Source organism: Xenopus tropicalis, chromosome 7 (genome assembly GCF_000004195.4).
Source record: "Xenopus tropicalis strain Nigerian chromosome 7, UCB_Xtro_10.0, whole genome shotgun sequence".
Taxonomy (NCBI): domain Eukaryota; kingdom Metazoa; phylum Chordata; class Amphibia; order Anura; family Pipidae; genus Xenopus; species Xenopus tropicalis.
The window spans coordinates 35,291,860-35,305,668 of NC_030683.2; the positions used below are offsets into that span (position 1 = coordinate 35,291,860).

The 13,809-nt window shown below is 38.1% G+C and overlaps 1 protein-coding gene across 1 annotated transcript; it reads left to right on the forward strand.

Moving 5' to 3' along the window:
- The first annotated feature begins 6,241 nt into the window (after window positions 1–6,241).
- Window positions 6,242–11,008, forward strand: nkx3-3 (NK3 homeobox 3). The gene is made up of 2 exons (XM_002937181.5): window positions 6,242–6,685; window positions 7,681–11,008. The coding sequence occupies exons 1-2, from the start codon at window positions 6,394–6,396 to the stop codon at window positions 8,112–8,114; spliced, it is 726 nt and encodes a 241-aa protein (XP_002937227.1). The 5' UTR covers window positions 6,242–6,393; the 3' UTR covers window positions 8,115–11,008.
- Window positions 11,009–13,809: the final 2,801 nt, after the last annotated feature.

Below are 13,809 nucleotides of genomic sequence, written 5' to 3' on the forward strand. Positions count from 1 at the left end.
TTGGCCCCTGGACTTGTTTATTTTATTGTTTTTCTTTTTGGTTGCGGTGAAACTTGTGCACAAAAGGGAGTCGGTTCAATACAATGTGCAGGTGCTGTACAAGTGCTTCTGGCTATTGTTAGCTACACGCGAGCTGATTCTATTTTTTTGGACAAACTCTTTGGAGCGCACATTATCCCCTTCAATCACACTACTAGAGGGTCGTAACAATAGGGATCCAGAAGGGTGTATGCTTTGGGTCCCCGTTAAACATAGCTGTGTAGAAATTAATTTGATGTTTTAAAGCCTAAATGTGGTCATAAATAAGATAAAGTCATGTATATATATATATATGTAGGCCTATAAATTAACAGTTAATCCAAATATGGCAGCAAACCTATATTGAATGGCTACTCAGGGCTGGTATTCGCTATTGATATACTGCTATTGATGATTCCTTGTGTTTGGGATCATTGTCTGAATGTTCTGCTTGCTGCCAAATAGAATCTATGTATTTAATGTCAACAGCTGATTAGGTTGATTATTGGCAATTTGTTTAAAGTTATGGGCAATTTGCTTATGGGCCAACTCACACTAACCAATCAGTCAGATAAACTGCAGGTGTCAATTTATACACTTCCTTTCATCCAATAGAAATTTTTCATTAGGATCCAGATGATAGGGCAGTAATGTCTACATCATCCATGTATGATCAGATTTGGACATACTGGTAGCCAACTAGGCCAACACAGATGTTTTGAAAATCATTTGGTGTGCCAGTTAAACTGTTATCCAAATAATTACTATTACACAGCAATAAAGTCAGCAGCCAAATGAATTTGCCAGCAAGCTGATCACAATTTGCACAGTTTTAAGTAGGATCAGTTCTGAATTTGAGTTATTTGGCCACATTAGCAGATCTGGGGCAGTGTAGCTAATAGATAAAAAGAAAAGGGCAAGTGCTCAACCACTAAATTTTAAACCATTAGGCGGGGGTGCAATGAGGTTGTGACCACAAAATTCATATAGACAACAACAAGAGGGCACTCACCTATTATCAATATATATATAGGACATTAAGACATTCTATGCATTAAGCTAGCAAGAAATGCACTTCCCTTTGAGCAAAACAGGGATTGTTTGTCCATATATTGCAATATACTTCAAGCTGGCCAACTACGTCACAATATATGTATTATATATGTATTTGGTGGTCACAACCTCACTGCACCCCCTCCTAATGGTTTAAAATTTAGTGTAGTAACTAGTAACTGTTCATCCATTGCCAATATTAACTTTAAGACATGGTGAAATATTAGAGTAGCCTTCACATGAAATGATGAAGCAGATGTTACTTTCAGTTTATACAAGCATAACCTACATATTTGCCAAAAATCTACCAGTTTTTGTGCTTTTGCATAATGCTTAGCAAATCTGGATTTCCAGTTGTGCAAAACTGTCTGTCACTGGCTGTGGATTAAACTTGGCTAACAGGAAGACAATCCCTCCGGCCATGGTATAATATTTGAGTTGTAAATTATTTCTCTTAGAAAAAGTGTTATATTTATAGGTAAATTATTTGATGAATACATAAAAAGACATGCAAAGTTATGAGCTGGCAGAGGGCTAAATATTTTTCTGAAGATTAAGCCATTTACCAGCTCAGTCTCAGTTCTCTTTCTACATAATATTACCCTGTAAAATTAAACCCTGCCCTTACTGATAACTTTCATCTAATTAAACTCTATCCAGCCACATTCAAATGTAAAGTGGGTTGGGGGAAACACAAGCATGAAAAAGTTCCAGGGGGTGCTATGTAGTAGCCCCTATATGGACTGGCAGCCTACAGGAGGTTCTGTTTGGCATTATACTTGGTTTTTATGCAGCCAAAACTTGCCCCCAAGCCAGGAATAGAAAAATAAGCACCTGCTTTGAGGCCACTGGGAGCAACATCCAAGGGGTTGGGGAGCAACATGATGTTCACGAGCCACTGGTTTGCATACTTTTGCAAAATTACTTAATAGCACCCATTTGCTTACCTTTATATAAGCAGAATAATGAGGAATTATGTATAGAAGTAGAGTGGCTGTGGGAGTACAAGAGCCAAGACCAAATCTAGCAAGAATTTCTACTAACACTGCTTACTACGAAGCAGAAATGTCACAAAAATGATTACGGCCGTGTTTAAAAGTAAACAGGAGAATGAACAGTGGGTTCTGTCATTTTGTTCTGTGTTCTGTCAATGCAATAGGTGGGGTAAAACTAAATGGTAGACAATGGGATCATTAGAATATTCCCAGGATTCCATCTGCCTGTCAGAAGTCAGAACGCAGCAATAGGCAATAAAAGGAGATGGGTTAAAATATTCACAATTCAAATACAGGTATGGGATCTGTTATCCAAAATCCTCTTGTTCAGAAAGCTATAAATTACAGGAAGGCCATCTCCCATAAATTCCATTTTAATCAATTATTTAACATTTTAAAACTGATTTCGTTTTTCTCTGTAATGATAAAACTGTTCCTTGTACTTGATCCCATGTTGATCCACAGATGTTTGGTTTGATTCCGCAGGAGACTAGTAGAAGATGAATACATTTCTGCGGGGGGGGAGCTTTTTACCATGTTGATCCATACCCCTTCCATGAATCACATGTTTTATTAATCTAACTAAAGTTTACTCGATTCATTTCAGTACTAATGAGTTTGTCTTTTGCATTTGATGACAGTACAGTTCCATACAGATATTCTGATGGAAGCCTGCAGACCTCAGCTAGGAAAAACAATGTCAGTTTATTTTTGCCTGCTACTGCTGTTCCGGCATGGTCCTTTCTGCATGGCTGAGTTACCTTTACACACCAAGCTAGTCTTCCATCGATCTAAGCATGCAGGGCTTTTTAGAGCCCATATGTTAGAGATAAATGGGACTCATGGAGAGTGTGTCCGGCTGACAAGCTACAAAAGAACAACTGCAAAGCAGAAGACCACCCAGGTTTCATTCTGTCTGTAAAGCTGAAAATCAAGTGTGAGGAGGGAGGGGCTGGGTAGGCAAGGAACCATTTTTAACAGTTTAAATAATGGCTTTTATATACTTGTCTTGTTTATACTTAACAGCTTTTTGTCTCTCAGGTAGAAAGGTTTTTGCTGACTGCTGATTGGAAAAGATCTGGTGCTGGAAGAAGTTATCTATAAAACAGACATACAAGTCATAATGTAAATCATGTAACGTTTGTGTGCGAAAGTCATTACTCTTTAAACTGTTCCCTGCAAGCTACAGCAAATATTGCACATATTCATGTACTATGGTGATAGCATGGGTGAAATATTTAATTCACAATAATGGTGTGGGACGATAGCACTATAAATTATCTAACAAGTAACCATAACTGGTCTGGGGGCCAACATAAGCTTGGGTAACACAAGTGACATAATGACATCACTACATTCTATGTTAAGCTGATGGCATCACTAAGCATTATGTATTCCCCCTTGTGCCCATCATTTCATATAAATGGACACATAAAGGAATGTTACATGGGATTATCACCTACAGCAGGGATCCCCAACCTTTTTTACCTGTGAGCCACATTCAAATGCAAAAAGAGTTGGGAAGCAACAAAAGCATGAAAAATGTGCCAAATTAGGGCTGTCATTGGCTATTTGGCAGCCTACATGAGGTTCTGTTTGGCAGTTTAATGCAACCAAAACTTGCCTCCAAGCCAGGAATTCAAAAATAAGCACCTGTTTGAGGCCACTGGGAGCAACATCCAAGGGGTTGGGGAGCAACATGTTGCTCCTGAGCCACTGGTTGGGGATCGCTGACCTACAGCATGGAATAAGTTCACCACCACTGGTCTTAAACAACAGGGGTAAAATATGACCCCCACTCCTAGACATAGAGCCCCAGCTGACCAGGGTGCTAACTTAAGCTGGCTATACATGTAAAGATCTGCTCTTTCAGGGAGGTTGGCAAACAAGCAGATTTTTTTTATCCATATGCCTACCTTGAGGCAGGCAATATCAGGCTGATCCAGTCATTCAAGTCTTAGGCCACACAATCGGATCACAACACAATACATGCAGGGTGTTGGGGCAAGGACCACATCATTGAGATGCAATTCCTCACCCAACAGGATATCTGCCCAACATTGGTCTGCAAGGCCAGTCAGATGGCCCCATACATGGACCAATAAGCTTTTATCCACCCATGTATTGCCACCTTTAGTAGAATGGGATCCCATAATGCCTTATTGCTGGCCTGCCCCTATATAACAATGTATAGAAGACAAAATGCTTTTTTTACTAAGGGTGCAAAGTACAAAAGTGAGTCAAAGCCTGAGACGGGCAGTGCTGTCTTCATAAGGAGTGGGAAGTAGGTGGCACATGGGTGTCTCCATTGGACATCCCCTAGCTTGCATGTCATTCAGCTGTGCAAACTGGGGTGCAACTGTGGGCAAAAGGGAAATTCTTTGCAGACCTGGACTATGTTTCAAAATAGGTCCTGGTATTTCAAGTACACAGAGGCCCAAACAGCCCCGAACAGCCCAATAAATGAATGACAGTCTATGGCTTCTTAAAGCAGCCCCTCTGGTATTTGTCAGAATCCACAGATTACTTGTATATGTTGGATAAGTAAATGAAACGCATATTGTTGCCCTTCAGTCAATGTTTCAGTAGAGCTTAGAGAGTGTTACGGACATTGCAGGCTGCTTTCTAGAGTACTGTCCAAGCGAGCTATTAAACAACTGCCTTTGGTTTCCATTAACAGATACTGTATGTTCTATTGTCCCTGTAAAGGTTAAGTGCCAGCTGGTGAAACGCTGTATAGCTGAAGGGGATTATTCCTTAGTAAAGTTTATCTTGCACTTTTCCAAATCCATGCTCAGTGAAAGTTAAACAGAAACGGCATCTTGCACACAAATCAAGTTTGCCCATGCACAGAATATTGTGGGATTTACATAGAGTCTGTGTGAGCTGGGTTACATGGCTCCAATAGATCCCAGAAGCTACCCATGCATACTGAATGCAGTGCCATAACTTTGGGAATAAAATGTCTTTTGTATCTCTAAAGTAAAGCTGGCCAATAGTCAGATCTCTATTAGGCCCCCTATACTACTATATACTGTGAGCACCATATGACTGTGTAGCACTGGGGGGCACAACATGTAATGCCTATTACCAATACAGGCCAGGAAATACCACCTGTGTCCCCACAGCTGCCCCTTATCCCTATAAATAAGGAAGCTGTTACACAAAAAAACACATCCAGGTTTGCTTTAAATAAAAGTAAAATAGTTTAAATGCAAGATGTGCTGTAGGAATGTAGAAGGCCCTATATATACGCCTCTTCCATGTATTCATTTTATTTTTGTTTCTCTGTTTCCATGATTTTTTGTAACGTACCAAAATTATTGCGCAGGAGACTTTCATCCCTCCTACAGTACCAGCTGTGCACAAATATGGGGCCTAATACCTTCCATTAAGCACCGTCCCCAGGGCCGCCGCTCCCTATAAGCAGAGTACTCAGTCTGCATAGGGCACCAACTCCCAGGGTGGCACCATCCCAAAAAAAAAACATTTTTATATATTATAACATACCCCCCAACACTGTCCCGCCGGTTTTTATAGCGCATCCCGCTGTCCCAGATAGTTCAATCAATCTATGGGGGCTATTGGGGGCACTTACTATGGGGGCATTTTCTATGGGGGCAATTGGGGGCACTGTGTGTGTGGGGCCCCTATAGTAGGTGTTTTTTTTTATTATTTTATTTTTACTTCCGTAATATTTGGGGGAGGGGGCACAAAAGTAAATTTCTGCTTAGGGCACCCATTTGGCCAGCAGCGGCCCTGACTGTCCCGCTCACATTTTGAGCATTATATAATATTTATATCCCGGTATTATTTACAATGAATTGATATTTAAAACTATACAAATCCCAAAAGCTTGTTTGCGCCGCATTACTATAACAGAATACTTCGCAAGGCCATTGCGCGCAGGCTGAAAACATCTGCGTAAAGGTGCCCAACAGAAATCCACAGTGCTTATATAAAACACTATTTATACTATTGATTGGGCCCTAAATCTCATGCGGTTGCTATTTACTAGCCCATCTCCCAGTTGTACTAAGCCCCGCTGCCCAGGCCACCCCAGGGTGCAGACATATTAGCGCTCACACAAGGGAAAGTGCCGCTCGGGTGTTTGTGCCCAATGGGAGCTTAGTTGTGAAGTGTCCCAATAGCAGGGCGGGAGTAGGTGTGAGAGTGCCGGGCAGGGAGAGGGGTGCCTGGGTGCCGGTGGGTGTCAGTGCTAGCCCCGCCCACTTGGTGAGGCAGGAGAAAGATAACGTGGTGCCTGCCCTGTTCCTCTCACAGTAGCGCCCAGCTTCTCTCCGGGCTTGGGATACTATGCGCTAACATGTCTCTCACTGGGGTCTCACCGCTCACCTCCTTCTCCATACAGGACATCCTTGCGCGGACTTGTAGGGACAGCAATGGGGGCAATGAGGGCAATGGGGGCAATGGGGACAATACTGGCAAAGCCAAGAGAACGGACGAGAAAAGCTCCACTCCGCCGCACTCTCCCAGCGCTGAGGGGCACAATGACTGGCCGCAGGCGGATAACCCGCCACTGACACCGGAGAAAGAGAAAACGGACACGGACTCAGGGACAGAGGACTCCACTTGGGAGCCAGAAGCAGCCAGCACCGGTGTGTGCCAGCCCCAACCCATATACTCTATCCCTGCATCTGTATCTGTCTCTAGCCAGCCATCTATTTAGCCTTCTGTTTATATCTTTGTCTACATATTCGTTTGTATCTAAGCATCTATTCATCCTTCTGTTGATATAGTTGTATCCATATCTGTCTGTATCTAAGCATCTATTCATCATTCTGCCTAGATCTTTGTATCCATTTGTCTGTATCTAAGCATCTATTCATCCACTTCTGTCTGTGAGTCTATTTGCACCTATGACTATCTGTCCTTTCATACATGTGGCAATTCATATCCTTTATAAATTGATGACATATACCACAACACTTTACAGAGATTATACATCATTCACATCAGTCCCTGCACCAGTGGAGCTGACAGTCTAAGGTCCCTATGACATTCACACACACTAGTGGTTTCATCTATCTATCTATCTATCTATCTATCTATTTATCTATCATCTATCTATCTATCATCTATCTATCTATCTATCTATCATCTATCTAATCTATCTGTCTATCTATCCGATTGTTTTCTTTGCCTGTCAGGGTGTATAATGGTAGTAGTTGCAGCAGTTTTAGGGGGAGTTACAAGGTATTGCTGTGTATTTATGGTATCAGAACACATATTCCCAAGAATATTTATTTGGGATATAGTAGAGCTCTACTGTTAGTAGGATCACTTAGATTAGAATGAAAGGAAAGAGAAAGAAAGCAAGGACCCTATAAAAAAGTGTAGAGAAAGTTTATGTCACATCCTAGCATTTGCTATAGGACAGGGGGTGTCTGGAATATCAGGCTGGTGATAATGTTGTCTGTAAAACCAGCATTTGGTTAGTTGTACCTATAGATTCACTACTTCATAGCATTAGTTATATTTTCTGTAACCAAGAGGGTTGGTTCCTACTCAACCTTTGTATGTTAGAGTTAATTTAATAGTACCTATAGAAATATGCTGGTACAGCTATATATAATTCCATTTTGCCTTGCAGGTGCTTATACAGATCCTTCCTCCGGGGACTTGCTAGGAGACAGCCCCAAGTCCAGTAAGAAAAGATCCCGGGCTGCTTTTTCTCACGCTCAGGTTTATGAACTAGAGAGAAGGTTCAGCCTGCAGCGGTACCTCTCTGGACCTGAAAGGGCAGACCTGGCAGCAGCCCTCAAACTTACAGAGACCCAGGTAAAGATTTGGTTTCAGAACCGGAGGTACAAGACCAAGAGGAAGCTGATTGCCACCCAGACAGCGCCAAAGTCCTCTCTTGCACCTGCCAGAAAAGTGGCAGTCAGAGTGTTGGTAAAGGATGACCAGAGACAATATTGCCCTGAGGATATACTGAACCCATCCCTACTTTCTCTATACCATGCATATCAGTATTACCCATACATGTACTGTCTGCCAGCCTGGGTACCCCACCTCTCCATGTGAGGGCTCCTATAAACACAAGCTCTGGGACTGTGGGATTCAAGCCACTGTGTGACTCTAGCTGGCTCTCTTTGTACTGAGCCTAGCATGAAAGGCACTTATTGGGATTATATGTGAAAAATACACCTAACTACCTACTGTTCATTTAATAAATCTCATTCATCCTGGTTAAGCTGTTTCAGTGCCACACTGCAAAGCAGCAGATCTACAGCGCAAAAGGATCATTCCACTTATTATTAGCATCCTATGCCCTGTGTAAGTTTTTTCACACTTATATATATATATCTATGTGCGTGTATGTATTAAAAAAAAAAACCCATATATATATATACACACACTTACATAGATAAATGCGATTATATGTTTATCTGAGTCTTTGTAAATATAGCAGAGTGTGTTAACCTGCATACATACATGTGTAAATTCATATTTCTAAAGAGATATTTTTGCCTGCCCTGTATATTCCTTATAATTTATTCAGTTTGGGCAAAATCAATCAACAGAGAAGATTAATACGTTGCCACATGGAAACTGTATGTAAATACCTGTGGATTTTTTTCTAAATTAGAAAATAAATTATAATTTGTGTTTTTTTAATGCATATAGAATATTTCACTGTCTAAAGGTTTTTTGTTTAACTGAGCCAAGAGGTGGAACTGTACTGTCTTCATGTTTTTGTGGAAATATAAAATCCCAATTTATTCAGCACCATAAAAAATAAGGTATGGGGCTTTTTTTTAAGATTAGGATTTAACATTGTGAACTGTTAGAGCATTCATTTTATTACATATAATAGTGTAGGTATATATATATATATATATATATATATATATAAATATATATATACCTTATTGGATAGCAATAGAAAGACAGTTCTTTGCAATGTGACGTAAATAATAACCCATATAATTTTTTCTATAGAGGGATAATTAATAACAATTCCTTACTGTTATATACACACAATAAACAGAAATTTGAACTTCTGTAAAAGTTTGCCTTGCTTTTACTTATACTTTTTATTATACTTTTAATTATGTTTTAATGCTGTAAGAAATATACAACCTACCCTTTAGCAAAAATTTAAAAAGCAAAGAATTCAGTCAGTAGGTTGTCGTTGCTTTTTAAAAAAAAAAAAAAAAAAGATATATAGAAGTGTACTAATTGTTTTGATGCAGCACAAACTACATGATATATCCAATTCATTATTTCATAATGTCTAAATTCTAACAATTCACTAAAATATTGTCTATTATATTCCTTAAAATATAAATAGCTGCATGTAAGGGAAATTTTACAAACCAGAGTAAATTTGGGAACTAAATGCCTGATTTCTCACCAAACCCTTAACATTTTCTTTAGCAATTACTTAAAAATAAATGAACTTAAACAAATTTTTGCTTTATACACAGTGGATAATCTTTTTACAGTCGTTCTGCCATATGTTCAAGGTGTTACAATAAATCATTTATGGATTGAATTCATCCAAACTAGAATTCATTTGAACAGGTCCTTTGCCAACCTTTTTTGAAGCATATTGAAATTGTGAGTCCAAAGAGCTTTTTATATTATTTTATAAAACGGTTTCAGTTAGTAAAATGAACCATGCTCATCGGGGGATATGGAAAAGCTGGTAGTTAAACACTAAACTTAATAGTATAATAAAATACACTTTTAGGGGCTTATCCAGAATACTTGGGACCTAGGGTTTACGGATAAGGGATCTTACTGTAATCCCAATAGGATTGTTTTGCCTTCAATAAGGATCTCTTATATCTTAGTTGGGATCAAGTACAAGGTACTGTTTTATTATTACAGAGAAAAGGGAAATCATTTTTAAAAATGTGAATTATTTGATTAAAATAGAGTCTATGGGAGACGGTCTTCCTGTAATTCGGCATAACAGATCCCATACCTGTACACACTTTTACACAAAAATTACAAATATCGTAATGATACCCCCCCCCACCAGTAAATAAACTTTTGCAGTTTTATGGAGAATTTAATTAGGAACTATTTAGCTGATTCATAAAAGAAATTATATCTTTATCATATATTTATTATATAATGTGTTTAAATCTATAATTCATATATGTTCCTTACAAACGCAACCTGTCTAGGTCACAAATTACATCCCATCTTCAAGCTATTTATTTTTATTTAGTACAAAATAAGGTTCATTGCTGTACGGAATAAGTATTGGCACATTAAGTATTTGTTTGCAATTTGAAGTAAATTGTAGCCCAATTTGTTATACTCTACAGGGATTACGACACATCATTATAACACAATCGTTATTATTCTGGAGACAGGATAAAGCTGATTTTTCTGAAAATATATGTATAGCTAAATATAAAATTATACTGTGAGGACAATAAGATAAAACATCAAAAATTTTAAAACAAAGCTTTAAAATTGCTTTGAAATGATTTCATTAAGGCATTTTATTTAACACAAATGTATACTTTATTTGTAACTGTTTGAATGTAAATATATAAGCAACATTCCATTAAAACTGCAATTAGAATAAATGCATGTTTTTAAATGGCATATTTTCATTCATATTTTGTTAAAATATTCTGTATATTATTATTACTTTTGAAAAGCTGCACAGAGCTTTTAAGATTGATTTCTGGGTGTCACTAGCTGTAACTATGGAATGTTTTAAAAGCAATCTTCTACATACCAAGGGTTTATATTTGACATATCAGAGTAAATAATGGAACTGAATCATCTAATTCTCCTGAGCAATTACATTTCATGAGCCATTTACCTAAGAAAATAATTCCACACTTTGGCTAAAAATGCCCAAGTCTCCCTTTTCTAATATTTATCTATATTTTATATAGAATGAATCAAACAATCTATATCTTTATGCAATAAATTTGTTTCTATCTTTCTTTCTCTATATCCATTTCTTTCCCCGTCTTTTTTTTTTTTGCAAAATGTCGATGATATCTCAGACTTAAAGGATCAGTAACACCAAAAAATGAAAGTGTATAAAAGTAACTAAAATATAATGTGCTGCTGCCCTGCACTGGTAAAAGTTGTGTGTTTACTTCAGAAAGTCTACTATAATTTATATAAATAAGCTGCTGTGTAGCCATGGGGGCAGCCATTCAAAGGAGAAAAGGCACAGGTTACATAGCAGATAACAGATAAGCTCTGTAGAATACAATGGTGTTTTATCTGTTATCTGCTATGTAACCTGTGCCTTTTCTCCTTTGAATGGCTGCCCCCATGGCTACACAGCAGCTTATTTATATAAAGTATAGTAGTGTTACTGTAGCAAACACACCAGTTTTACCAGTGCAGGGCAACAGTGCATTATATTTTTATTACTTTAAAGCTCTTTTATTTTTTAGTGTTACTGTTCCTTTAATATAAATATAAATAAGAGCACCCCTGTACATTTTTGAAAATAGTAATGTACATTTTCTGATTATATTTAAGGCTTGGTTGTTGGTTATTTGACATTGTATATTCAAAGCATTACTGAGCAAACATATTGGTAGTTTTTTGTTTTATGTTGGTCCATTAATATCTCATCTTACTTATTTGTTTACTAATTGGCAAGTAGTAAAGTATATATTGTATCTGAATTCTACCTGATTAGATTACAAGCTTGGCTGTATCCCTATTCCAGGAGAGATAACAAGAATTACTATCTGTTTATTTTTTTTAATGATAAAATATCTAACTGATATTTGTAATTATGATTATTCTGAATTAACAGTTCACTAAAGGTCCATACTTCCCAATTTTTTAAACATTACCATTACCATGCATTAAAAGTGAGAAAATATCAATGTTCCTGTTACATGCAGAGCTAGTAATACCATAAGCTTTATTACTTCTGTATTTGCACAAGCAGGACAGATCCCGCATTCATGAAACAGAGATCCAGAAAAACAGAATACAACGCTTGTACAAGTATGGGATCCTTTATCCGGAAACCCGTTATCCAAAAAGTTCCGAATTACGGAAAGGCCATAGACTCTCCCATAGACTCCATTATAAGCAAATAATTTTAATTTTTAAAAATGATTTCCTTTTTCTCTCTAATAATAAAACAGTACCTTGTACTTGATCCTAACTAAGATATAATTAATACTTATTTGAGGCAAAACAAGCCTATTGGGTTTACTCAATATTTAAATTATTTTTAGCAAAGTTAAGTTATGGAGATCCAAATTACAGAAAGATCCCTTATCCAAAAAACCCCAGGTCCCGAACATTCTGGATAACAGGTCCCATACCTGTACCTGTAACTTGATACAATATACTATATATGTTAAAAGTGCAGGTTCCTGCAATGAATTGTGGGTAAAAATAATGCAAGTCCGATAAGGGATAGCCACAACCTAGTTTAATAAAAAAAATAATTTTAGCTTTTTTAATGCATAGTCTGGACATTGCATTACTTTTTGGTATTAATATTGCTTAAAATCGGGTTATTAAACGTTATGAATACAGGCACAGGTATACTATCAACTAATTCTACCTCAGTTTTTTGCATGCAAAAATAAAGTTCAGTCATTTTAAAACATAGAATAGATGAGGGACAAGATAATGGGCAGCAAGCCTGCGCCACTAGCAATTTACTTACATACAATTTACAAAATGTGTGTTGAAGGGATTTACTGTTTGCTTGACAACCAATATTCACGGCCGAGCATGACTTCAAGAAAGATCCATTGGAGGCTTAGCTGGTGGGTGGCAAAATGCTTATATTTGCCTCTTCATAAACTTCCCTGGTAATAGCCCTGACCCTGATAGTGCATCCACAGGTTAAGTGATTGCTGCTTGGAAACACCCATTAATGAACTTCCCAGCTAGGGCACAGAGTCAGAGTGATTATGTTACCCGTGGGTGGAATTAACCATATCCCTTTGGCATGAGCAACCTGATAAAAAACCTGAAGACGCATGTCAGAAAATTAGATAGAATGCAACAAAGAGACTGCAGTCGAAAACTTGGTGGAAAGAATTACCCAAAACAACTTTTTTTTAGTAGGAAAATTGTGGAAAATAGCCATTTTTATATGAAATCATATTTAGTATTCAAATGCTAGGAGAAAACTGCCCCAGCCTGGGGTATTTCTGCAGAAGTTCTTTGGCGTGATCTTTCTTCCTCTTCTCTCTTCTTTTTACTGGCTTTTTGTTTCTAAGTTTGGCTTTTGCTCTACTGCTCATGCGCCTACCCCAACCGCAATGAAAAGAATAAGGAAGACTCAGAAGGAGATGGCGACAAGGATGTTTTGCAGAAATACCGTTTTTAGCGAACAGGAGCACCAGCCCAGGGTATCAGGTAAGTGATCTTTATCACTGGGGGGTGACTAACATTATGGCACCCCCCCACTAATTTAAACTTTCCTTTTCCTAAAGTACAGTAGCACTCTGACAGCAGCTAGGGGAAAGCAAAGGGGAAAAGGCATACACATTGTAAATTCACTCCTTAGGGGCACATTTACTAACCCACGAATCCGAATCGGAAAAATTCTGATTGGAAAACGAACATTTTGCGTCTTTTTTGTATTTTTTGCGATTTTTTCTGCGCCTTTACGACTTTTCATTACGATGCGCTCGTATCTTGTCGCGACTTTTTCGTATTGAGCGCTCGTAAGCAGCGGGCGAAACTTTCAGACTTAGCATGATTTTGGAAGCCTCCCATAGGACTCAATGGCACCCTGCAGCTCCAA